This window comes from Rhinopithecus bieti, unplaced genomic scaffold, assembly GCF_001698545.2.
Source record: "Rhinopithecus bieti isolate Rb0 unplaced genomic scaffold, ASM169854v2 scaffold_13689, whole genome shotgun sequence".
NCBI classification, from domain to species: domain Eukaryota; kingdom Metazoa; phylum Chordata; class Mammalia; order Primates; family Cercopithecidae; genus Rhinopithecus; species Rhinopithecus bieti.
The window spans coordinates 2,262,570-2,289,456 of NW_016808044.1; the positions used below are offsets into that span (position 1 = coordinate 2,262,570).

At 50.8% G+C, this 26,887-nt stretch overlaps 1 protein-coding gene across 8 annotated transcripts in view; it reads right to left on the reverse strand.

Moving 5' to 3' along the window:
- The window catches only part of ANK1 (ankyrin 1), a 252,608-nt gene that overhangs the window by 15,604 nt on the left and 210,117 nt on the right, over positions 1 to 26,887 (reverse strand). For 5 of the 8 annotated variants that reach the window (XM_017885323.1, XM_017885322.1, XM_017885320.1 and 2 more), the window contains exons 31-39: positions 26,464 to 26,560; positions 26,023 to 26,251; positions 23,809 to 23,934; positions 23,562 to 23,681; positions 21,856 to 21,934; positions 21,504 to 21,575; positions 19,516 to 19,647; positions 17,908 to 18,054; positions 5,729 to 6,287 (exon numbers count right to left, since the gene is read on the reverse strand). In XM_017885323.1, the coding sequence (XP_017740812.1) occupies positions 5,729 to 6,287; positions 17,908 to 18,054; positions 19,516 to 19,647; positions 21,504 to 21,575; positions 21,856 to 21,934; positions 23,562 to 23,681; positions 23,809 to 23,934; positions 26,023 to 26,251; positions 26,464 to 26,560 (1,561 nt within the window). The remainder of the gene's footprint in view (positions 1 to 5,728; positions 6,288 to 17,907; positions 18,055 to 19,515; positions 19,648 to 21,503; positions 21,576 to 21,855; positions 21,935 to 23,561; positions 23,682 to 23,808; positions 23,935 to 26,022; positions 26,252 to 26,463; positions 26,561 to 26,887) is intronic. The other 3 variants (XM_017885327.1, XM_017885326.1, XM_017885321.1) reach the window with 2 other exon arrangements.

Sequence of the window (26,887 nt, forward strand, 5' to 3'; positions counted from 1 at the left end):
ATTGCCCACCTCACTGCTGTGGTTCAGAAGGGTACATGTGGCCCATCTAATGCTGTCCAGGTGGAAAGGCCACTGGTCCCTCCCTGTGGGTGAGCGGCTCGCCCTTGGGGCTCCCAGGGCACTTGGCTCACCCTAACGGTCCAAACACTGGGGCCTCCACTCTCATCCCACATCCTCAAACTCTGCCACCACCTCCTGCTCTCCGGGCCCTTCCCATTCAGCAGTCCTCATCTGACAAGGTGGTCATTCTCTCCCCCTCGAGACACATTCTCCTGTGGCTCCTGGAAGGTGCTGGCCTGGCATCCCCCCTTCCTCTCTGGCCACTGTTGCTCCATGTCCTCTGCTGATTCCTCATAACTTTCCTGACTTCTGAACATTGGAGCGCCCTGGGATTCAGTTCTCAGACCTCACCACTATCCACATCCGCTTCCTAAGCAAGCTTGTTCATCCCATGGTTCCAAAGCCCATCTCTACACTCAGCGTGCCTGGATGTGTGTCTCCAGCTCGGCTCTCCTCCTCGAACTACAGCTGTGTGCATCCCGCTGCCTCCTCCACATCTCTACTTTGTTGTTGTTTTTGAGACAGCGCTTCACTCCGTCTCCCAGGCTGGAGTGCAGTGGCACAATCACAGCTCACTGCAGCTCTGCATTCCTGGGCTCAAGCCATCCTCCTGCCTCAGCCACTTGAGTAGCTGGGGCTGCAGGCACATGCCACCACGTCCAGCTATTTAAAACATTTTGTAGAGACGGGTCTGGCTCACAGGTCTACTTTGGATCTCTACTCAGCATCTCCAGGACAGTGAGATCCAATCCACACTCAGAATCTTCTCCCCTAGCCTGTCCCACCCCATCCCTGCTGCCATCCCGGGTATCTTCATCCTTGCAGTAGGCAGGTCGAGGACACCACTGCCCTCCTTGACCCCTCTCTTCCTCTCTTACCCCACATTGTATTTGTCAGCAGATGCTTCTGAAATATGTCCTGCACCCACCCACCTCTCAGCACGGCCACCGCTGCTATTCCAGTCCATAAGCCCACGGCCCTTTCCTCCCGACACACCTCCTGCTTCTCTGCCAGGTTGCGCCAGCCTCCTCTCAAGGCAGGTGCAGCTTACCCTGCTCACCCTCCCCTCCCCAGCTTCATGGGCTTGGTTACTCTGTTAGGGCACGTGCCAGGCACGGTCTCCTTCACAGGGCTAGGCCTTCTATGGGGCATCCTCCCTGAGATGTCCTCACGCTCACCTTCAATTCCTTGAAGTCTCTCAGCTGGCACTCATGCAGGCCTCCCCTGGCCGCCCATCTGTAATTCCAACCGGCCTTCTTTCCACACACACACTCCTACCTCCTGTCTTCCTTCTCTGCTTGATTTTTCTTTTTAGCACATATTATCTAGAATTTCTGTTTTAATGACTTCTAATTTTATTTACTTTATCTTGTTTCTTATTAGTCTCCCTGCTAGAACCACGCTTCTTGCAGGTGGAGACTTTTTTCTGTTTCATTCAATGCCGGCACCCAGGCACTCTTTATAGGTGCCTGGCACACAGTAGGCGCTCAATAAATATTGTTGAGTGAGTGGATGAAATTCATCTGTCCCCATTAGAAGGCTGACCAAGGTCACAGCGCCAGGAAGTGACACAATAGGCCTAGAGCCCAGGCGTTCATGTCCCCAGGTAGCAACACTGGGTAATGCAGGGGCCAGCATTCAGCCCCCGTAGGTGCTCAATAAATGCTTGTTGAAGGAACGACCGTCCCAGGAAGGTGCCTCTCTCCCGGGAAGGCCACTATTTCACTTTACACTGGCTTAAGCTCCATCTGTTCAATCCTCCCCATGAATCCAAGGATTTGTGTAGGAAAAAAAATTAAATCTTTGCTGTCTCAACTTCCAAACTACTTCCTTTCCCTTCCTGTTAGGGTATTGGGGCCACGCTGAACGGATCCTGTGGAATGACCCTACCAGCCCGGGCCTCAGGGTGGGACCGAGGGGTCACACAGGTGGGGAAAGGACACGACAATAGCTTTCCTTTACCTGGCCAGTCCTGAGCTCCTTGGGGTGGGGCACAAGAACCATGTCCTTTCTTTAGGGAAAACTTAGCAAGCCAGGTGACCTGAAGGAAAGGGGATTCCTCTGTCATCTGCTTCCTGTGCTAGCCCAGGAGGACAACGTGAGCCCCACCTCATGTCTGTCTCATCTCTTTCTGTAACCGCAAGGGCCTGGCTTGCCTTGGCATCCTTCCCTGCACTCAGCGGAGGGGCGTGGTGTAGGCCCTGGCCCAGATGGGACGATGAGAGCTCCAAGGTGAGCCTGCCCTCGGCCGCAGACTCGCAGTGTCTGGGAAATGAATCCCCTTCTCCTGACCTGCCGACACTGCGTTTCTGCTGCAGCATGGGGGGGTCTTCTCAGCACAGGAAGCTTGGGGAGGAGAGACCCACTGCTCTACAGCTGAAAGCTCTGTCCTGCCCCAGATAAGCCCACCAGCCCCTCCTTCAACGGGGATAAGTGGGGAAGGCGCCATTCTCAGCTCCATCACATGCAGGCTGTGTGACTGCACACAAATAACTTCCCTGGGTACTGGTGCTTCTAAATATGGTCTTCAACTAAATATGGCCTTCAACTGGAAGCACGCAGTGGGAGAGGAGCTCAGAACACCAGCTCCAGCAGCACACTGACCCATGGTCTCTCCCAGCCTCATCATTGCTCTCCTATGTGAGCCCTCCGTGTGCCCTCATGTCCCTAAGCAAGCCCTCCCCATGCCCCAGTGTTCCTAAATGAGCCCTCTCTGTGCCCTAATATCCCTAAGTGAGCCCTCCCGGCGCCCTGATGTCCCTAAGTGAGCCCTCCCTGAGCCCTAATGTCCTCAAGTGAGCCCTCCCAGTACCCTCATGTCCCTCAGTGAGCCCTCCCAGCCCCCTAATGTCTCTACATGAGTTCTCCCAGCAGCCTAATGTCCCTAAGTGAGCCCTCCCGGTGCCCTGATGTCCCTAAGTGAGCTCTCCCAGCACCCTGATGCTCTAAGTGAGCCCTCCTGGTGCCCTAATGTCCCTAAGTGAGCTCTCCCAGTACCCCAGTGTCCCTAAGTGGGTCCTCCCAGCAGCCTAATGTCCCTAAGTGAGCCCTCCTGGCACCCTAATGTCCCTAAGTGAGCCCTCCTAGTACTGTGATATCCCTAAGTGAGCTCTTCCCGGGCCCTGATGTACCTAAGTGAGCCCTCCCAGCTCCCTAATGTCCCTAAGTGAGCACTTCCAGTGCCCTGATGTCCCTAAGTGAGCCCTCCTGGCCCCCTAATGTCCCCAAGTGAGCCGTCCTGGCACCCTAATGTTCCTAAGTGAGCCCTCCTGGTGCACTAATATCCCTAAGTGAGCCCTCCTGGCTCCCTAATGACCCTAACTGAGCCCTCCCCACACTCTAATGTCCCTAAGTGAGCCCTCCCGACACCCTAATGATCCTGAGTCCTCCCGGTGCCCTAATGTCCCTAAGTGAGTTCTCCCCATGCCCTATGTCCCTAAGTGAGTCATCCCAGTGCCCTAATGTCCCTGAGCCCTCTCCGCACCCTAACATCCCTAAGTGAGCCCTCCCCGTGCCCTAATGTCCCTAAGTGAGTCCTCCCCGTGCCCTAATGCCCCTAAGTGAGTCCTCCCCGTGCCTAAATGCCCCCTAAGTTGAGTCCTCAACCTGTGCCCTAATGCCCCTAAGTGGCCTCCCCGTGCCCTAAATGCCCCTAAGTGAGTCCTCCCCGTGCCCTAAGTCCTAAGTGAGTCTCCGTGGCCCTAATCCCCTAAGGTGGTCCTCCCCGTGGCCCTATGCCCTAAGTGGAGCCCCTCCCCCGTGCCTAATGCCTAAGGAGGCCCCCCCGTGAGCCCTCCCCGTGCCCTAATGTCCCTAAGTGAGCCTCCAGTGCCCTATGTCCCTAAGTGAGCCTCCCCACGCCATAATGTCCATGTGTGTTCTCCCCAGTGCTCTCATGTCCCTAAGTGAGCATCCCAGCCCCAATATCTCTACGTGAGTCTCCCAGCACCCTAATGTCCCTAAGTGAGTCCCTCCCCGGCCCTAATGTCCCCTAAAGTGAAGCCCTCCCCAGTGCCCTTAATGCCCCTAAGTGAGTCCTCCCCGTGCCCTAATGCCCCTAAAGGTGAGTCCTCCCCGTGCCCTAATGCCCCGCAAGTGAGCCCTCCCCGTGCCCTAATGCCCCTAAAGTGAGCCCTTCCCCCGTGCCCTAATGTCCCTAAGTGAGTCCTCCAGGTCCCCTAATGTCCCCTAAGTGAGCCCTCCCACGCCATAATGTCCCTATGTGTGTTCCTCCCAGTGCTCTCATGTCCCTTAAGTGAGCACTCCCCAGGCCCCAATACTCATACGTGAGTTCTCCCAGCACCCTAATGTCCCTAAGTGAGTCCTCCCGTGCCCTAATGTCCTCCTAAGTGGCCCTCCCCGTGCCCTAATGTCCCTAATGTGAGTCCTCCCCGTGCCTAATGCCCCTAAGTGGAGCCCTCCCCGTGCCTAATGCCCTAAGTTGAGTCCTCCCCGTGCCTAATGCCCTAAGTGAGCGCCTCCGTGCCCTAATGCCCCTAAGGTGAGCCTCCCCGTGCCCTAATGCCCCTAAGTGAAGCCCTCCCCGGTGCCCTAATGCCTAAGTGGAGCCTCCCCCGTGCCCTAATGTCCCTAAGTGAGTCCTCCCAGGTGCCCTAATGTCCCTTAAGTGAGCCCTCCCCACGCCATAATGTCCCTATGGTGTGTTTCTCCCAGTGCCTCTCTGTCCCTAAGTGAGCACTCCCGCCAGCCCCCAATATCTCGTACGTGAGTCTCCCAGCACCCTAATGTCCCTAAGTGAGTCCTCCCCGTGCCCTAATGTCCCTAAGTGGAGCCCTCCCCGTGGCCCTAATGTCCCTAAGTGAGCCTCCCCGTGCCCTAATGCCCCTAAATGAGCCCTCAACCCTGTGCCCTAATGTCCCTAAGTGAGTCCTCACCGTGCCCTAATGCCCCTAAGTGGGCCTCCCCGTGCCCTAATGTCCCGTAAGTGAGTCCTCAGGTGCCCTAATGTCCCCTAAGTGAGCCCTCCCGGCGCCATAAATGTCCTAAGTGGGAGCAAACCTCCCCTCGCCATATATGTCCTATGTTGTGTTCCTCCCAGTGCTCTCATGTCCCTAAGTGAGCACTCCCAGCCCCAATGTCTCTACGTGGAGTTCTTCCCAGCACCCTAATCCCTAAGTGAAGTCCTCCAGGTGCCTAATGTCCCTAAGTGAGCCCTCCCGGCGCCATAATGTCCCTAAGTGAGCCCTCCCCACGCCATAATGTCTCTACGTGAGTTCTCCCAGCACCCTAATGTCCCTAAGTGAGTCCTCCTGGTGCCCTAATGTCCTTAAGTGAGCCCTCCCAGCAGGCTAATGTCCCTAAGTGAGCCCTCCCAGCAGGCTAATGTCCCTAAGTGAGCCCTCCAAGTGCCCTAATGTATGTAAGTGAGCCCTCCCAGCGCCCTAATGTCCAATGTGTGCTCTCTCAGTGCTCCTCGGGGCCTCTCCTGCTGGGCATACCGGGTGGGGTCTTGGGGAGGCACTGGCTTTTGCAGATGGCACCGACACCCCTATATATGGTGTCTGCCAGACTGAATGTATTTGTTCCTGTGCAATTAGAACCCAGGGTCAGGGTTGGCATCAACACCTCTGTCCTCACTGCCAGGCACAATCTTACCCAGGAGCCCAGAAGACAAAAAGGGACCCTGCTCCCGCAGTCAAGCTCTTACCTGTCCTGACTCCTCTCCGTCACCCGACTCATGGTAGGGGAGTATGTGACTCGGGCTTGCCCCCTCTGATGGCCTGAAACAAGAGACACTTCATTCTCTGAGTCCTGCCCTGCACCTGTCGCGTCATCCTGCCTCTTAGAACCTGGCAGCTTCTCTTCTGACCTCTGACCTTCCTCCTGTTCAAGCAAATCGATAAGGCCATTTGTGGCATCTGAATCCACTGTGTCGTCCTCCACAAGTTCCAGAGAGCCCAACTCGGGGCCCCGCGGTTCCTCTGAGAGTGCCCCCTCCAACTTCCACTCGTGACCTGTGGCGTCAGAGTCCTCGGCCTTGCTGCACTCCAGAGAGGAGTCCTCAGCAGTGACCAGGGAAGGCGTGAGGCCCGCGGACCACACCTGCATGTCAGACATCTCCAGCATGGTGTCATGCTCCGTGGCCACCAAGGGGATGGCGTCTAGGACGGCCACCTCGTTCCAGTACTGGTCTGCACGTAGCGGAGAGGAAAGCGCACAGCCTAGGGAGGCAGGGGACAGCAGCTCGTCCTGCAGTGAGGAGTAACCTGGATGGGCAGACAGAGGGCAACATGCTCCAGCAGCGATTCCTGTCCCACGCATTCACGTGCAGGTCAACGCACACGCACAAACACACACACGCAGGCATGGCCAGAGAGGTACATGCACATTCGGGGTGGGTTGGGGGCTTTCCAAGCTCCAGGCCCAATGCTCAGGCCTTGTGGCTACTGCCTGGGCATCCAGGCAAGAGAAGCAAGGCTCTGAATTGGGTGGGGGCAGCCAGGGTGTGAGGCAGAGATGGGGGAGTTCCCTGCTGGATGGTGAAGAGGAGATTGGACTCTTTCTTATCCAGTTCAGAGCACTAGATAAAGAAGCCTTTATCCAAAGGACTTGTGCTCCAATCTGTCTCTGATCCCATGAAAGCTCCACTTCTCCACGGCTGGGCAGAAATAGACGTAGCTCCTCTATTCAAAACTTCACTTTAGCTCAGTTCTTAGGTTCTCAGGGATGTACCTTAAAGGGAAGGAAAAGCCACCCAGAACCAGGGGTAGTAACCAGGCTGCCCTTGAGGGGCCTACCAGGGTATACCAAACACCCATAGACCTCAATGTGGTGGTCACATGGGAAACAACCTTCTGGTGTGGCCAGGTGTCAACTTTCCTCAAGTTGCTTATTGGTTCTAGAAACTCTGAATGATCTAAAGTGCCAGAGGGGAGGGCTCTTAGGGCTCAAAAGGGGCAAGGTCAGAAGGCACCAAGAGGCACCAGGTCTGCCCGCCCCAAAGCGCTATGTCCAAGAGCCCTGAGCTGTTTGTCCCAGCTGCAGGTCAGCACTGACCTGGTGGGATGGGAGCCAGCTCGCTCAGGCCCTGAGTGCATGACCTGTAGTCACCATGGCCTGCCCATCTGCCACTCCCTGCTGCCTGGCTGGGATGGGAGTCCCTGCTGATGTTCTGGTTGGCTTTGGCACTGGCTCCCTGATGTTCATAAGTGACCGTGACACTGAGGGGCATGCATGCACATGAGCATTTGTGGGGGCATCAGTGCTCCATCCGGGGCTTCTCAGCCCTCCTCTGGCTGGGAGCAAGGACTTCTGCCACAGGAGAAAGAGGCCTCTGATGTCCCTTCAGAGCAGGTGCCTCTGTGGGTGGGAGAAGGGAATAGAAGACAAGATTCTACAATGGTCTTGGCCTGTCTAGGAAACCAGGAAACAAGTACGTGCTTACAGCAGCTGGAAAGCCCACAGAGCTGAAAGGGAACCCTGTGAACGGGCAGGGCTGCCCCTTGCATCTCTCTAGGGACCTTCCTGCCATCCAGAGATGTCCAGACAACCCCCAGCCTAGAGTTCAAACCTAGTTCAAATGCTCCATTCTGCCATTCAGTCCCTACCCCCACCTCTACTCACATCCAACTGCCCCCAGGCTGTGCTTTGATTCAAGCCAGGCAGGCTCCTTTCTTGCCCTCTTAACCCTCCGCTAAGGGCCTCAGCTCCTGATCACCTGCTCCCCTGCTTTTACATCACTAGCTCCATTTATTCTCATCCACTCACTGTTCAACCAAAACAAGAGAGGTCCGATTACATGCCAGGCACTGTGCTAGGGGAATGGGGATGACAAACCCCAAACACACATGAACACACACACACACATACACACACTCACACACACTCTCACCCACACACTCACAGATGGGACAGCTTCTTGTTTCACGGCATTTTCACAGCTTCAGCTCCTGTTGATCCCTCCCATCTCTGAGGCTGTCCTAAGGCCCTTGCTAAGGCTGTTCTCGGAAATGCAAACCCATGAGGACAGGGCTGATGTCTGCTTTCCTCTCCCCACCCTTTCCTACAACAGGATTGGGCCTCCACTGGCCCCATGACCACTGCAGAGCTCTCCAGGTGTGTGAGGACCCAGCAGCTGGAACAGAAAGACCTCAGGCACATTTAGTGGAACTGCAATTGCTAACATGTACCTGTGTGTTCAACGTGCCCGGAGCCGGGCTGTGTACTCGGCATGCATTCTCTTAATCTCCCCAGGAAAGTTTTCTTCCCTACAAGCCTACTTGGTTCCAGGTTCCAAATGAGCGGGGAGGATGAGCCCGTGAAGGTGGGGTGGCTGGGAGCAGGGCTGCACAATGGCAGAGACTGAGGGAAACCTCTTTTAGCTTTGGCCAAACTAGGAAGAACAAGGAGGAGGGAGTGGGAAGAATAGGTGAAATGGGTCACATCTTACCATGAAATGAACTCCAAGTCACTGCACATGAAACTGTGACTTGAGGAATTATATAGCTGACCAGGGCCCTGGCCTTCAAACCCTTCATAGAAAGCCCTCCAGATATACAAAAGCAGGACATTTTGGGGTCAAGTGATGATTATTTTTCTTATTACTCTTGCGAGCATTTTTTTATTTACATCACTTACTGAGCATTTTTTTGTTGTTGTTGTTTGAAGCAGAGTCTTGCTCTGTTGCCCAGGCTGGAGCGCAGTAATGCAGTCTCAGCTCACTGTAACCTCTGCCTTCGGGTTCAAGTGATTCTCCTGCCTCAGCCTCTCCACTGGGAGTAGCTCGGATTACAGGTATGCACCATGATGCCTGGCCAATTTTTATATTTTTAGTAGAAACAGGGTTTTACCCTGTTGGCCAGGCTGGTCTCAAACTGCTGACCTCAAGTGATCTGCCTGCCTCAGCCTCTCAAAGGGCTGGGATTACAGGGTTCAGCCACTGCACCCAGCCATTGAGCGTATTTTTAGTGCAATACATATCTAACGTGTTATTTTTAATTGCCACAACAACCCTACAAGGAAAATAATATGATTCCTACTTTATAGATTAGGAAACTAGAGGTTTAGCAACTTGGGGAAGGTCACACAGCTAGTAAGTTTGGTCTTTTCCATAGACTTTGCCATTAATCTCTTTTAAAAATAGCTTTGTTGAGGTATGTTTGACATTCAATAAAAGTGTATCTTTAAAGGGGGTAAATTGATGCATTGTGAACATGTGTACCCCCATGAAGCCATCACCTCAAAGAGGAAAACGGACATTTGTCACCCCAGAAAGGTCTTCTCAAGCTTCTTTGTAATCTCTCCCTTCCCTTTCCCCCTCCACCAACCCCAAACCATTCCCAGGTGACCCTGATCTTCTTTTCGTCACTATACATCACTTTGCATTCCCCAGGATTTTACATAAATGGATTCATACAGTATGCACTCTCTCTTTTTTTTAAGCCTGGCTGCTTTCACTCAACACAGTCATTTGTGTTTCATCCATGCTGATGCATGTATCAATAATTTATTTCTCTTGCTAAGCCATAGTCCATTGGATGGATATATCACAGTTTGCAAATCTATTTACCTGCCAACGGACATTTGGGTTGCTTCCAGTTTGTGGCTATTACAAATAAAGCTGCTAGTCTGTATGGACATAATGCTTTCTTTTCTCTTGGGTAAATAAGTAGGAATGGAATGACTTGATCATACAGTAGGTATATGTTTAACTTTGGAAGAAATGATCAAGTGATTGCACCATTTTGCAGTCCCACCAGTGGTGTATGAGAGTTCCAGTTCTCCCATAGCCTCACCAACACTTTATATGGCCAGCCTTTTTAATTTTAACCATTCTTTTTGGTGTGTGGTGGTACCTCCTTATAGTTTTGATTTGTATTTCCCTAATGACTAATGATGTTGAGCATATTTTCATGTGCTTATTTGCCATGTGTATATATTCTGGGTGAAAAGTCTGTTTGAATCTTTTGTTCAATCTAAAAACTGAGTTGTTTTCTTATTATTAAGTTTTGAGAGTTCTTTATATATTCCAATACTATAGCAGATGGTTATTTGCCAATATTTTCTCCCAGTCTGTATCTCGTCTTTTCATTTTCTTAACAGTGTATTTTGAAGAGCAGAAGTTTTGATTTTGATGAAGCCCAACTTGTCAATTTGTTCTTTTCTGGATTGTGCTTTGGTGTTGTATCTGAGAAATCTTTGTCTTAACCAAGATCTTTAAGGTTTTTTTCTTATGTTCTCTTCTAGAAGTTTTAAGTTTTAAGATATTACATTTAATCTATGACCCATTTAGAGTTGATTTTTGTATACAAGGTAATAATCCAAGTTCATTTTAGTTTAGATTTTTTGCATAAATATTCATAAATGATACTGGTCTGTAGTTTTCTTGTTAATTGTCTTTCTTCCCAGTATCAGGGTAATGCTGGCCTCATAAACTTAGCTGAGAAGTATTTTCTCATTTTCAATTTTCTGAACAAGTTTCTTCCTTAAATGTTTGGTAGAATTCACCAGTGAAGCCATCTGGGTATGGGCTTTTCTTTGTGGGAATGCTCCGAACCATACATTTAATGTCTTTCATTTACATGGGGCTGTGTCTATTTCTTCCTAAGTGAGCTTTGAGAGTTTGTGTCTTTCAAGGAATTTGTTGATTTCACCTGTTTTCCAATTTACTGACATAAAATTGTCATAGTATCCCTTTATTGTCCTTTTATTACCTGTGGATATTCTATAGGTAGTATATATTCCTTATTCCTGATATTGGTAATCTGCAGGTCTTCTCTTTTTTCATAATCAGTTTGGCTAGAAGTTTATCAATGTTATTGATCTTTTCAAATCACCAGCTTTTGGTTTCATTAACTTTCTCCAAGTTTTTCTGCTTTCTATGTCACTGATTTCCACTCTAATCTTTATTATTTCCTTTATTCTATGATTTTAGGTTTAATTTGTTCTTCTTTTTCTAATTTCTTAAGGTAGAAAACTCTTTATTTTGCTTTCATTTTTGAAGTTACGTGTGCTAGGTATAGAAGTCTAGGTTACTTTGGAGATGTTGTTTCTTTCCTCTTTAAAGATGTGGCATACTTTAAAGATGCCATACCATGTTCTGGCTGGTGTTGTTTCTTTTTTTTCTTTCTTTTTCCTCTTTTCTTTTCTTTCTTTCTTTCTTTTTTTTTTGAGACAGGTTTTCACTCCTGTTGCCCAGGCTGTAGTGCAATGGTGCAATCTTGGTTCACTGCAACCTCTGCCTCCTGGGCTCAAGCGATTCTCCTGCCTCAGCCTCCTGAGTAGCTAGAAGTACAGGCACGCACCACCACACATGGCTAATGTTTGTATTTTTTGTAGAGATGGGGTTTCACCATGTTGCCCAGACTGGTCTCGAACTCCTGAGCTCAAGTGGTCCACCCACCTCGACCTCCCAAAGTGCCAGGATTACAAGTATGAGCCACCATGCCCGTCCTTGGCTTGTGCTGTTTCTAATAAGAAATCTGAGGTCAGTCTTATTTTGGTTCCCTTGTACATAACACATCTTCTTTCCCCCTCTGATTGCTTTTAATATTTTTCTCTTTACCACTGGTTTTGACCAGTTTGCTAATAATGTGCCCTGATAGAGATGCTCACATGTTTCCTGTGCATGGGGTTCATCAAACTTGTTGGATCTATGTCTTTATGATTTTATCAAATTTGGCAAATTTTGTCTATATTTCTTTCTTTTCTTTTCTTTTTTTTGTGGGGGGATGGTTGAGAACTCTGTTGCCCAGGCTGAAGTGCAGTAATGTAATCTCGGTTCACTGCAACCTCCACCTCCTGGGTTCAAGCGATTCTCCTGCCTTGGCCTCTCAAGTAGCTGCGACTACAGTCGTGCACCACCATGCCCAGGTAACTTTTGTATTTTTTTTTAGTGGAGACAGGGTTTCACTATGTTGGCCAGGCTGGTCTCGAACTTCTGATCGCAAGTGATCCACCCACCTCGGCCTCCCAAAATGCTGGGATTACAGGCATAAGCCACTGTGCCCAGCTCCAAATTTCTTACAATACTTTTTCTTCCTTCTTTTCTGTTGGGAACTGTAATTTCACATATTAGGTCACTTGAAATTTCTCCATAGCTCACTTTCTGTTTCTCCAAAACAGAAAGAAAAGAAAAATATTTGGAGTTTCTCTTGCTATATTGTCACGTTCACTAATCTTTTCTTCTGCAGTGTCTAATGTCTAATCCTATCCAGTGTATTCATCCTACACATTACAGTTTCATCTCTAGAAGATTGGCTTGGGCCTTTAAAAAATATCTTCCATGTCTCTACTTAACTTTTTTTTTTAATATCTGAAATACAGTTACAATCACTGTTTTACCATCTTTGCTAATTCTTTTTTTTTTTTTTTTTTTTTTGAGACAGAATCTCGCTTTTGTTGCCCAGGCTGGAATGCAATGGCACTATCTCAGCTCACTGCAACCTCTGCCTCCTGAGTTCAAGTGATTCTCCTGCCTCAGCCTCCTGAGTAGCTGGAATTACAGGTGCCCGCCACCTCACCCAGCTAGCTTTTTTGTATTTTTAGTAGAGACAGGGTTTCACCGTGAAGGCCAGGCTGGTCTCAAACTCTTGACCTCAGGTGATCCGCCCACCTCAGCCTCCCAAAGTGCTGGGATTACAGGCATGAGCCACCACGCCCAGCCCTTTGTCTGCTAATTCTAACATATTTGTCAACTCTGGGTCAGTTTCAATGGGTTGATTTTTCTCCGCATTATGGATCTTGTTTTGCTGCCTCTTTGTGTGTCTGGTTACTCTTAATTGAATGATGGACATTGCGAATTTTATCTTGTGGAGTGCTGGATGTTTTTGTATCCCTGTATGCTTGAGCTTTGTTCTGTTATGCAGTTAAGTTACTTGGAAGCAGTTGGATCCTTTTGCATTTTGCTTTCAAATTTTATTAGGAAGCACTGGAGCTTTAGGGGTTAATTTTTCCCTATTTCTGAGATGAGATCCTTCTTTGTCTCCTGAACAAAGGCTGTGAGAGATTAATTGGGAATACTGGCTAATACTCATCTGAAACTTGTGGGGGACCCTCTGCAGGTCTCCAGAGTGTTCTACCTGTGCAACTGTCTCGTCTCTGGTGCTCTGTCTTGAGAACTCCAGCTGTCTTGGTCTCCTTGGACTTTCAAAACAGTAAACTAGACAGCTGTAGGACTCACTTCATTTATTTCCCATGCTTTGTGGATCAACGTCTTTTGTTATTTGATATCCAATGTCTTAAAAACTGTTGTTTCATATATTATGTCCATTTTTTGGTCTGCAGTAGTTTCAAGCAGGAGGGTATATCTGGTCCCTGTTACCCTGTCTTGGCCAGAAGTGGCACACATTGCATCTGACATGGCTCCTTGGATTTGGCTGGATGAACATTCCATCACTCCTTGAAATTGGGATGAGACTTGAGAACTGGGAGAGGGCAGCTTTGTAGCCACAGAACACTTGAGGCTCATTCTTGGGTTCCTTTTGTGACTTTCCCACCTTGAGACTTCCACGGTATTCACTTTAATGGAACTTCACCCAAATAAAGATGTAAGGGGCCGGGTGCGGTAGCTCATGCCTATAATCCCAGCACTTTGGGAGGCTGAGGTGGGTGGATCACCTGAGGTCAGGAGTTCGAGGCCAGCCTGGCCAACATGGTGGGACCCATGTCTCTACTAAAAATATAAAAATTATCTGGGTATGGTGGCAGGCACCTGTAGTCCCAGTTACTCGAGAGGCTGAGGCAGGAGAATCACTTGAACCCAGGAGGCAGAGGTTGCAGTGAGCTGAGATTGCACCATTGCACTCCAGCCCGGGCAACAAGAGTGAAACTCCATCTCAAAAAAAAAAAAAAAAAAAAAAAAAATGTATGGATACAGAGAGCACATGTACCACCTCTGCAGGAAGTCCCTGCTTGTCCTCACTCTGGGACTCCTTCCCTGGTAGCAGTATTTAGGGTGCATGCCCAGCTGCTTCCTCTCCCAGCCTATGCAGGCTGAGATCCAATGCCGCCGGTAGCTAGTTGTACTCCTGGTGCTGGTGGGGATCACTATGAAGCTGGAGCAATACTCGCAGAAGCACAAGTGCATCCTCATGAGGAACATCTCACAGGTCTGGGGTGGACCAGACCATAGGCAGATCCACTGGATCCCCCAGGGTGAGTTCCAGAATGTCTGTCTCTCTGGTAGTCTCATGCAGCCCCACCACACCTGGGTCACCAGCCCCTCCCTCAGTCTAGAGACCTCCTCTTGGGGCTACATGTTGAAGAAGTCAGGTAAAAGGCAGCCACACATATCAGTTTGGGGTCGCATACGGTCAGGTGGTCCCTCCTCATTTGAGGTCACTGCCCTGGTTCTGTGCTGACCCAGAGGTAATAATCGTCCTGCTAGCTTAACGTCAGCAGCAAATGGGGCAACAGGGGTCATCAGACAGCCTCGCCCCTGACAAGGCCACACTTCACTAGCCACAGTTGTGAAGATTTGAGGGAAATAAAACATGTTTTATTCCCAGGTAGACATTAGTTTGTGTCTGATTGATGAGGCCAAATGGAGCTCACATGGGTGTGAGATGACCATTTCTCCTCTCACAAGGGAAGGCTGTTTTATTTTCAGAAACATGCTATTTTATTTTGGCTCTATAGGCCATGCTTTTTTCATGTTTATTCCCAGGGCCTGGGCAGTCTTCTCCTGTGTGGGAGAAGCACACTGGCCTTTTGGCCTGAGTGCCTCTGCTCTGGCCAATTCAGGCGCTGGTGGCGAGCAGAGCTATGGAGGGAGAGACAGCCTCAGGCTTCTAATTCCCAGACACCACCCACTTATGTCGCTCTCACAGAGCTGCCTATCACTGCCTGGAGTCCCAGGGCCTCAGAAGGAGGCTCAGACACACAGAGGGACCAGGAAAAGCACAAAGGAGCCAAGGTCCGACTGTGGGCATCGGTGCAGTGGGCTGGGTGGGCACCAGGTCAGGCCATCACGAGCCCTGCCCAGGGGAGAGCAGAGAAGCTGCAAAGCCTGTAGTATCCCCCCAACTCCTCAGACCTCTGACTGTCCTGCCACCTTCTCTCCAGACCACAAGGGCATCCAGATGAGGGCCAGACTTTCTGGGGCAGGGAGGAAGGCAGGAAAAATACAAAGACGCCAATTCTAGACCAAGCAGGGCATCGGTGCATGAGTCTGCTGGGGCCGGGGGAGGGTGCATGGGGCACACAGCTGGGTCTAACGGGGACCCGCCAGAGAGGGCATCGGGGGCTGCTGAGGCTGCACAGAGCAGCCAGGAAGCACGGAGCATTCGACTGTGACCATCTGAAATCAACTACTCGGGAGAGGGCTCCCTCAAAGACTGAAGTGCAGTCATGCCACTCTTTGGCCAGAACCCTCTGGTGGCTTTCCAGCTCACTCCACATCAAACCTAATGTCCTCATGACAGTCTATGGGTGGGCTCCGTGCCACCCCTTCAGCCCCCACGCCTGCCCTCTCTCCCGCTGTCCCTTTGCCTCCGCCTCCAGCCCCATCCTGTGAACACATCAGGAAAGCCCTCTTCACACTCCCTGCCCTGAAATCTTCCTCCTCAGCGCCGACGCATGGCTCTCACCTCATCTCCGGCAAGTGCTCGAACGCCACCCGCTTCCCTTGCACCATGAGACCCCCAAGCCCCGACACTGGTCTGTTTCTCCTGCACCATGTGCGGTAACTGCTGGTGCGTGATACAGTCCCCTGCGTGGTTCTCCTCGCAGGAGGGAAAAGTTCCACGAAGGCAGATTTTTGTTTTGTTTTGTTTTGTCTGGTTGAGAACAGGTATCTCTCTCCTGCCTAGCACAGTGCCTGGCGTGCGGATGATGCTTGAAAAATATTTGCCAAATAGGCTGACCCCCCAAAGTGGAACCCTTTCAGCAGACATGGAGTACACAGGCCCAGTCCCACACAGGGATTGAGAACCACTCGGGCAAGAATGCCTCAAAGCCTGGTGGAAGCCAGGGGTCTGTGGCCCGGGGAGATGCTCACAGATTCCCCAGGTCTGTAACTGTGAATATTCACACTCACGCGGTTCTGGTGGCCCATAGTCCTGTAGGTGCTTCATCAGGGCACAGGAAATCAAAAGCGTGCCCCTCTGACTTGACCGAAAGTACACGCTGGGTGTTAAAGAAGCCTCCACACACTGGAAGGCAGAGGAGCTTTGTCACCAGAATTTCCCCAGGTTTGTGACCTCCCTCAACTGCCCTTAGCCCACTGAGCTCCTGTAAAGCTCCAGCCAGGTCCCCTGAGGGGAGGCTGGAATCCCCAAGGGGGTGGACCTGGGGAGTGGGCTGGGCACACGCCGCAGGCAGCACCACACAGCAACACCCGTGCACACACACGCACACATAAGAACACACACACGCACATGCACACACACGCACATGCACACACACGCACATGCACGCACACGCACATGCATGCACACACGCGCACACACATATGCACACACACAGGCACACACACATGTACGCCTAGGACACAGCCATGAGATGCGTGGGGAGACAGGGCTGGGGGCCATGACATGCATGTGGACATGGCCGGCTCTGTGCCTGCCGAAATGGGGACAGCGGAGACAGTGGAGACAGGCAGCACCATAGCATAGGTGCACAGAAGTCAACATGAGGTTAGAGGCAGAAGAGAGGGGTTGGGACGTGACCAGCAGATGGGCCCTGCTCCCAGGGGGCAAAATGGCACACTTCAGGAGTCACAGGATGTGGGGCAGGGAACAGGGAGGGCTCAGCGAGCACAGGGTCCCCTGGCAGGGGCTCCGTGCCCAGGCCCACCTGGGACTCACCCTCGGCCGCATCCCCCAACTGTGTACCCAGTCACAGGTGCCCACCCTCAGTCTGGGCGTGGCGGGGATGGCCCTTAAGACGAGGAGCTTAAGGAGCATACACATAACCATGCAGGCATCCAGGGTGACGGGTCAGCCACCTGAAGATGCCATGTCACAGACATGGAAATTTTGTTTCAAGGTCTGTAAGGAATTTTAGGGATCCAATCCAACTTGCTGATTTTACAGAAGGGGAGAGGGCTCAGTCATGCAGGGAGCTGGCAGGAAGGAAGGGCCTAGAACCCAGACCTCCCGGCCGGAGAGTGGGGCCTCGCCATTTATGTGCCCGCTGGCCAGAGAGGGGGTGGGCGAGGAAGGGGTTGTGAGGGGACCTGGCCCAGGAGTGACAGGGGCTTGGGGACAGAGGTCACAGCCTCCTGTACATCCTCTCTTTGGGCTGGATCTCATGGGGGACCCCTGCCATGCTGAGTCACATCAATAAAGAATGAGGGGAAGGAGATGAGATGATAGAAAAGGGAGAGAGGAAAAAGCAGAGAGACCCGGCTCCAGGAAGAGCAAACTGCTCAGTCCCTAGAAGTGGCCACAGCAGGATTTGTAAAACATCGTCCAGTTAAACTGCCCTAGACCTTGTGCCAGGAATGGCCCTCTGCTTCCCAACCACTGACTGTTTTACAGATGGGGACACTGATACCCCAAAGAGGGCCCACGCCTTGCAAAGAGCTACTGGAAAGTCTGCAGCTGTTTAGGGGCAATATCTAGCTGGCTGCCTCTGCCTCAGCTTTTTCTCATACACCAGGCCCTCTGGGGATGCAGTTGCTGATGGCAAGGGCCTGGAGGCCATTCTGCAGGGCTGCAGAGGCTCAGTCGGCAGGCGATGCCGACCTGTACAGGAGCAGCCATCTCTCTCTCCTTCATCTCTGCTTCCCCCCGAAAGGAGGAACTCATTGCTGACAAACCAGCCCTCCCACCAGTGGGAGGCAGAGCGGGCTTTGAGGGATGAAGTATGGGAAGGGGTTATTGGTGCTGATGCCTGAAGGGCAGGGCCCCGGCTCAGCCCCCACCTGGTCTAGGTGACACTCACCATTCATCTGGGAGGGTGACAGCGAGTAGTCGCGGTCTGCGTGCCGCCTGTCTGGCTTCAAGTTGCGGCTCTGTCGGCCAGAACCCTCCAGCATGTTCACAATCTCGCCACGGTCGATGCTCTGCAGGGCTGTGCACAGATTCTCCACTGAGGGCGCAGAAGAGAGATATGCGTTACTCCAGGCCAGCGAGCGAGGATCACATGGACTCAGAAAATGGGGTCAGGACGAAGATGGAGAAGGGAGATAATTTTTTTCAGAAGGTGGAGGCACCCTCTTTTCTTAGAATCAAAACAAACTTCCTCTTGGGAGAATACTTTTTATACTTCAACAGATCTTTTCCAAATGCTAACAGTGGGCAGTTATTTTATTTACTGGCCTGTTACCAAAAAAAATAGTAAATTATTTTATTTATTGCTCTTACTCTGTCACCCAGGCGGGAGTGCAGTGGGGCAATCTTGGTTCACTGTCCACCTCCCAGGTTCAAGCAATTCTCGTGTCTCAGCCTCCTGAGTAGCTGGGATTACAGGTGCATGCCACCACACCCGGCTAATTTTTGTACTTTTAGTAGAGACAGGGTTTTGCCATGTTGGCCAGGCTGGTCTCGAACTCCTGACTTCAAGTGATCTGCCTGTCTTGGCCTCCCAAAGTGCTGGGATTATAGGCGTGAGCCACCACGCCCACCACAGTGGCCAATTTAAAAGTCTAGAAAGACTGTTTTTTATTTATTTTTATTTTTGTAATCTAAGAGGAGTACCACAAGAAAATAAGGATTAGAATGATTAGATTCTGTCCTTTTGAAATTCTTGGTCCTTGCCAGATGATTTGAGATGCAAATGTAAACACTCAATTTCTACTTAGTGGTTTTAAGTCTGGGAATCTTGTTGAGGAGGAGCTGAAAAGAGAACGAGGCAAAGTTCCCTCCAGGTTGGAGGAAGCTCCTGGGAGAATGAGAACTGGTTCAGACTGGGGTCCAGCTCACCCAGACTGTGTCCTGAGAGGACAATACTCATTTGCTTGGGAAATTCAACAGGAAGACCTCAAAGATGAGTCATACACCCTACACACATGTTGTCATCTAGGAGTCCTGATGCAATTTTTATTTTATTTTTTTAGAGTCAGGGTTTTGCTTGTTTGCTTGTTGCTTGTTGCAGCAGTGCAATTGTACCTCACTGAAGCCTTGACCTCCCAGGCTCAAGTGATCCTCCTGCCTCAGCCTCCAGAGTAGTTGGGACTACAGGTGTGTGCCAACACACCCAGCTAATTTTTAAAGGGCTGTGTTACATAGTCTGCTCTCAAACTCCTGTGCTCAAGCAATCCTCCCACCTTGGCCTCCCAAAGTGTGGGGACTACAGGCGTGAGCCACTGTGCCAGGCTTTGCAATTTTTATCTTATTCCAAGGATATGAGGAAGGCTGAGGCCAAGCTTCTCTGATCATGCCTTCTGGCAGGACTGCCTGGAGACCTTCTGATGCGAGAGGCACATGCGTGTGTGTGAGAGAGACAGACAGACTGACTCCAGAGGCCAGTGTCACGAATGGAATTTGAAGAAAGAACAGTTGGGTGGGGAGGAGGTCCTAGGACAGGCTTCCTCAGCGGGATTGTACTGACTGTCTGTGTTTTGGCCTTCACGGATGACCCAGAGGTTCAGCAAGGCCACGCTCTGCTCCAACAGGGAGTTGGGATTTTCCACTCGGATCCTGTTGATGTCTTCCACACTGAACTGCAGCTCCCGGGCCAACTCTGCAAGCAAAGAAACAACAGCAAATGTGAGCCATGCAGGGGGCCTCCAGCACACAGGCTGGGTGGGCACTGGGGCGTGAGGGCACCCAGTGGGGAGCACAGGGAGCTCTGAGGCAGCCTCCCTGTGGATTTGGTCTTCCTTCTTATCAAGAAATTCCTTATGAAATGCCAGCACCTATACCTTTATATCTCCAGAAAATGGAAGAATGGGAGGGGTGCTTGATAAATAGGTCCTGAATGAATGACTGATTAAATGTCCTTTCTTCCTTTCATAACTTCCAATATGAGATGACATGGCCTCTCAGCAAGGTCAGCAACTTCTACAAGGTCACAGAGCCAGTGAGTCCCTGAGCCAGGAGGGAGCCGCACCTGCCAATTCTCACCCCAGCGCTGCCTTGGCCACACCAGGACACCATGCCCTGCTGCCGAGAACCAGTGAGAACAGAAATGGACTCCTGAGCTTATGCTTCTTCAGGAAGAGGTGTTATTTACATTTAAAATGAAAATACAAGTTCCCGTCTAAATGCAAGGCAATAATGCAGACGGTTAGCCAAAATCCCCCATTATTTTTATTGTTATTTCTTTAGAAGGAAAATAGCATTAGAGTCTAATTTCAAGGATGAAGAAGACTGGGGAGAAAGTGATGGTGAGAATCAGAACAGGCACACACAACACAAACGTGCACACACTCACAACACATATGCACGCACACACGCAAGCACATACACGCCCCCTGAGCAGCCAGCAGTCATGGTTTAAAGAAGGAGCCATATCTGAACTTCTGCCTTTCCACAAGTTATTGCCAAAAGGTTTCTGAGTATGTCTAAAGTCTTCTCCAGGTGAAGTGAATGAAGGGAGTCTACTCATATAAAGGCTAACAAAAAATAAGGATGGGGAGGGGAAGCCATCTTCTCAGCGTCAACAAGAATTGAGCACTGGGCTCTGGACAGAAATACAGTTATAATTAAGCATTCACCAAGCTGCATTTGGGTCATCTTCTTTGTTGCTCAAAGCCACACAGTGCTGGATACTGACTACTTGCACCCCCATTGTTCCTAAAGACAGGGTTTCTGACATTAGGCTTCTGTTTAAGGATCCCTTAAGATGGTTTTCAGAGTCCCAATTCCAGCAACCAGTTTGAAGGCAGGGATCAGCACGAGAACGTAGCTTCTTCCTCTCCCTGTCCATGACTTCACCCTGCACTTTCCAACCAATCAACCACCTCCACGCTTCAGCTACTCCAAAGCCTTTAACAGCCCTAACCCTGAACGCCTCCTTGGGGAGATGGATTTGAGGTTTCCTCCTCCCTCCTTGTTTGGTGGCCCTGTGATTAAGCCTCTTTCACTGCTGCAACCCCGTGTCTCCGTGTGTCTTGACTTGCCATTCACATCAGGCAATGGACCTGCTGCGGTTACACAAAGAGAATCCAGTTCTAAGGTCTGTGGTTGGGCACAGCACATTCTGAGCCTTCACTTTATTTGCCCACCTGCCTCCCTTAAGTAAGATCGACCCCAACGCCTGGTAGGACTTCTGCGAGATCAAGGCACAGCCACAGACCATAGTGAAATATGTCGAGACTTGCCCTCTCCTTCCCTCCTTTTCAAGGTCGCCTGTAACCTCAAAAGTTGATTCTTTCTTAGAAAGGAAAGTCAGACAGAGATGGAGGCAGGGAGCTCCCCCTTCCATGGGCACTCAATGGTGTGGCTTGGACAGCAGACCCAGCTCAGACAATCACAAATCAGATAACCCATGGGTGATAAAAGGAGGGTTAGAAATGCCTCATTCATTGCTCATTACGGGGGAAGAGGGTAGGTGAGACAGACAAAGTGCTTTTCTGTCCCCAATTCCCCACTCACCTGCCCAGCTGAGACCGAGGTGCTCTGAGATAACAGCCATCTTCTCTGCCTGGTCTGTCCCACTGAGAAGACCTGGAGAGAAGCATTAGATTTCATTTAGTAGCCAGGGCAGGACACAGTTGACAGGCGTGAGGACATGGCCTGTGATGGACATGGCTTCCGTGTGCACTAGGATGATTGTCTAGACTCTCTGCAAGATCAGGGGAAGACCCGAGTCAGCTCTGCAGCTGCTTTTGGAACTGGCTGAGCGAGCGGCACCTCAGCAGAGCCCTCACATGGCCGCAGGGAGATAAGCTCACACCCACCCTTCTTGGGAAGGGAGCAAGCATGCATTATCACACAGAGGCTGTACCTGGTGTGGACTCACTGAGAATGCTGTACCGCAGGGCCAGGGGTGTCGGGGTCCTTCTCCTATCTTCAGCCCCACTTCCCTGCAGAAGAAGAAAGGGTGCTTTGGGTTTTGGACTCTCCCCGCCTTCCTAGAGAAGGTGATCTGAGCTCCTATGATGCAGGGGTGGGGAAGGCGGACCCCAGTCCTGGTAAACAGTCCATTTCTTCAGGGACTTAGCACAAAGAGTAACGCATGGGAGGAGTGGGAGTGAAGGGAAGCTGACGAAGTGTACATGCGTTATTAATCACAGTCATAATAACGGCAAGCCCACGTCACCCCATCACCTGTGAGGCCCTATTTAATGTTCATGGCAACGTAGGAGCTGGGTACTGTATTACTCCCATTTCATCAATAAGGAAACTGAAGCATAGAGAAACTAAGTTCCTTGTCCAAGATCACCCAGTTAATAGGTGGTGGAGCTGGGTTTGAACTTAAAACAACTGTTTTTCTTTTTGGATTTCTTTCTGCTTCAAAGACCCATTTCTGTATTGCCCTAAGGCCTTAACATCACAGTCCTGTGGAAAGCATCCAGATGCTTGCCCGAGGCTGCAGAAAAATATTCTCTCTTTTGTTTTTAAGAGCCAGGGCCTCACTCTGTCTCTGAAGCTGGAGCGCAGTGCAATGGCACGATCATGGCTCACTGCAGCCTCAGACTCCTGGTCTCAAGTGATCCTTCTGCCTCAGCCTCCTGAGTGCTGGGGACTACAGGTGCATGCCACCATGCCCAGCTAATTTTTCACTTTTATTTTTTTGTACAGACAGGATCTCACTATGTTGTCCAGGCTAGTCTTGAACTCCTGGGCTCAAGCAATCCTCTTGTCCCAGCCTCTCAAAGCACTGGGGTTACAGGCATGAGCCTCTGTGCCCAGCCTGAAAATCCTCTTTTGAAAGATAAGTTGGTTCACCCTCATCTCATCCCCAAAAAGAAAAGAGATTGAGCCATGGACTTATGAATGTAACCTTGCTTCTTTCCTAGTTTAGCATGGAAGGCTAATGATTAAAACAACAACAACAGCAAAACAACACCAACGAAAACCACGGAGACGGTCTGGAGACGTATGATCCCTCCAAAGTCCCTAGCAGAGGTGGTGACTGGGATACTCTTACAGGTATCGACAAATGAACATACGTGGCCAAGACTCCTTTGCTGAGCTCAAAACCCTGGGTGTTTGCAGTGGCTGAGGACACCAGGCTTCCCTTCTGTGAGGGCCTAGCACCCTGGGAAGATAAGCAGGTAGATGAAAAAGCGGCCTGAGAGAAGCCGTGCCGGGGCTGGGAGACCTTAGCAGCTCTCCTTGGTGCGAACCTTGGAGGCCTCGGGCCAGGGATACTGAGGCAGATGCTCTTAGGGCCCCTTGCCACCTTCACACCTAGGGAGCCCAGGGTCCACAGCATGAATGTGCCCATCACCATCTGATACCAACATTTGTTCCTCCTGTCACATAACCAGTGCTGCACATGAATTGCAGAGAGGGCCAGGGCACGGTCTCCCCGCCAGGCCACAACATGAGCATGTGGAGGAGAGCTCAGCACCTTTGTGTGCCTCGGGGGACTCAAAGGTTCCACCAGAAAGAAGCCCCTTGGAAGTGCTGAACCTGGGGTCTGTTTGGGGACCTCCTATGGGGAAGCCTTCTCTGGCCAAGGCTCCTCGGCAGGTGCCAGCTCACCTTGCTGCAGGGGGGCATGGTGATGTTCAGGTGGCAGAGTATGTGCTGGGTGTCCTCGTACTTCATCGCCTTGCGCAGAAATGACAGGGACCCTCCCGGCTCTCGACTGCTGTCCCTCACCTAAACTCAATCACACAAAGGAGAATTCAGGGGCCCTTTTCTAGGCCACTGGGCTGTCTGGCTTAGAGAATTCTGCCTCCCCAACTTCCTAGACCCAGAGGAGAGGCCAGCCAGAGGGTGCCGGCACCTTTACAGGTATGGCCAGACGGTTCTCCCGAAATGACTGGAAGTGGAAGCTCCGCTGCTGGGCAGCTTTCTTCACAGGCACCAGGTTCCCAGAGAGTTCTGCAAAGAGGGACATTCCTTCCAACACCTACAGGAGAGGAAAAGCAGATACAGCTTGTCAGGGAGAGAAGGGCCCAGATGTCCCACCTTCAACCTTCGGTCCTTCCCTCTCCGAGACACACCCTGCCACAGCAAGAGGCATGGGGATGTGTGCTGAGAAATCTACTGTTTGTTTTGGGAAAGGCTTTATTTCTAAAATTGTGATCAATGAGGCATGCTTCCTGACTTCAGTGGATTTTGTTATATGTAGGGATCTTCTAATATCCCTGAGATGTTGATGAGAATTGCTATCAAGTACTCCAAAACGTCACTTGAATATCATAACACAGTTTCTGAAAAACAAACAAACAAACAAAAAAACCACTACCACCACCAACAAAAAATCCTGGTTCTGGGCTCATGCCTGTAATCCCTCCATTTTAGAAGGCCAAAGTGGGAAGATTGCTTGAGTTCAGGAGTTTGAGACCAGCCTGGGCAACACAAGGAGATCCCCATCTTTACAAAAAAAAAAGATAAAAATTAGCCAGATGTGGTGGCAAGTGCCTGTAGTCCCAGCTACATGGGATGCTGAGGCAGGAGGATCACTGGAGGCCAGGAGTTTGAGGCTGCAGTGGGCTATGATGCCACCACTGCACTCCAGCCTGGGCAACAGACTGAGATCCTGTTTCTAAAAATAAAACCAAGGTTCTGTTTTTACATCTGTCCAAAGATGCTTTATTCATGAGAAGAGCTGGAAAGCACTTGCTCTATTTTATTCTCACCCATAATAATGGTCCCTACTGTGTATATATAAAGCTTTCAACTGAGAAGTTATCATTAACCCATTTGACAGCTGAGAAAATTGAGGCCCAAAGAGAAAAACCAGTTTGCCTCATTAGTGCCTAAGACAGGATTAGAACCAAGGTTCCAGTCCTGCGCTTGTTCTACGGGGCCCCCAGCCTTCCCCAGGAAAACTCAGCACAGATCCTGAGGCTTAGATCACTGCTAGCTTACAACACATCTTAAACCAAGTGGGTCTCTTAGGATAGGGAACCGGTTCAGACCTAGCCCCCATGCCTTCACTCGGCACATTATCTGTTGAGCCCTTTCCTCTGCCTCCTCACCTGGGTGCTACTGAAACTCTAGCACAGCAGGTCACAGTGTGGACTCTGGGGCCAGAGATGACCTGGATAAATCCTGTCTCGACCACTCACTTAGCTGTGTGACCATGGGCACATTACTTAACCTCTCAGCCTCAGTTTCTTAATACCTAAATAAGGAATAATAAAGGTACCCACAAATATGAGAATTAAATGAGATTATGCAAGAAAAACATTTTTAGTTATTTGTTTAATAGAGATGGTATCTCACTATGTTGCCCAGGCTGGTCTCAAACTCCTGGGCTCAAAGCGATCCTCCTGCCTCAGCCTTCCAAAGTGTTGGGATTATAGGCATGAGCCATTGAGCCTGGCCAGCACTTTTGTTTGTTTGTTTTTTGTTTTGTTTCTTGCCCCCCACCACCATACCCAGCTGGCTAGCACTGTTTTTGTTTTTGTTGTTGTTGTTTTTTAAAACAGAGTCTTGCTCTGTCGCCCAGGCTGGAGAGCAGCGGTGCAATCTTGGCTCACTGCAACCTCTGCCTCCCGGGTTCAAGTGATTCTCCTGTCTCAGCCTCCCGAGTAGCTGCTATTATAGGCCTGTGCCACTACGCTGGCTAATTTTTGTATTTTCAGTAGAGACAGGGTTTCACCATGTTGGCCAGGCTGGTCTCTGACTCCTGACCTCAGGTGATCCGCCCGCCTCAGCCTCCCAAAGTGTTGAGATGACTGTGAGCCACTGCGCCCGGCCTGTCCAGCACTTTTAATAGTCCCTGGTGCACAAGACCTTCTGCAAATGCCAACTCTTTTCACAGATCACTGGACCAAAAGCCTGCAGCCTCCTCTGATATGTGCATGGTGGCATCTCTCAGCTTTCCTGAAGCTTATCTAAGATGCTTCTCAAGAGGAGTCTCAAAGAGAGACAGCTGTGGAGCCCCTCGTCTACAGAGGGAGGACTACCTGCCTGCACCAGGCAGGGGTGTTCTGGAGAAATGGCGGGAGGGTTTGTCCCAGAGGCAGTGCAGGGCCCAGCCCCGTACCTCTATGTCCCTGCTCCGGGCCACCTCCACGAAGTTCTCATGCTGCTCCAGGGTCTTGTCCACTTTATCATCCGTCATGCAGTAGCAGCGCAGGCGGCCCTCTCGGGGGTCATTCATTTTGGCAAAGATGACAAATTTGGCCATGTAGGGCACTGCGGTGAGCTCTTTGTAGAGCAGAGTGGCGAAGTTCACAGCCTCAGCGGTCCGAGGACAGTCTGACAGCCAAAACCTAAAAAGGAGGGCACGTTATAATGTGTTCCCAAGTGCCCAACAGAGAGCATCCTTTCCATCCAGATGAAAGCAACCCATGAACCACGCCATGGCTACTCTTGCCACACCTGTGGTCACAGAGGCTTCCACGTGGAAGGAACAGTGAGGGAGCCTCAGTCTCAGGCCTGAGGATGGCCCACACAGTGCTGGGCTGGGTTGGCCTTGTCTCACCTGGCGGAGACATTGGTGGTGAAGTTGGCGCACTCGTTGGCATATACAAGTTTGGTGGTTCCTGTTATGTCTTCCCACTGAGCTTGGTCTGTTCCTCCTGTAACACCGGCAGAAACGGGGCTGGGGACAGTCTTCCGGATGTAAGGATGGAGCTTACTAAAATGCTAAGGCCCTGGTGTGCAAGGTGAGACTGGGTGAGGCTCACTTGGTCTGCAGCCCTGGGCACACCTACCCTCACCCTCTGCTCTACCTCCTAGCGACCTGCACGCCCCTCCTCCTAGGGCTTGGAGGGTTCTTCTCCAGGGCCATGGACTTTTTTTTTTTTTTTAGATGGAGTTTCATGCTTGTTGCCCAGGAGTGGAATGATCTCGGCTCACTGCAACCTCCACCTCCCAGGTTCAAGCAAGTCTCCTGACTCAGCCTC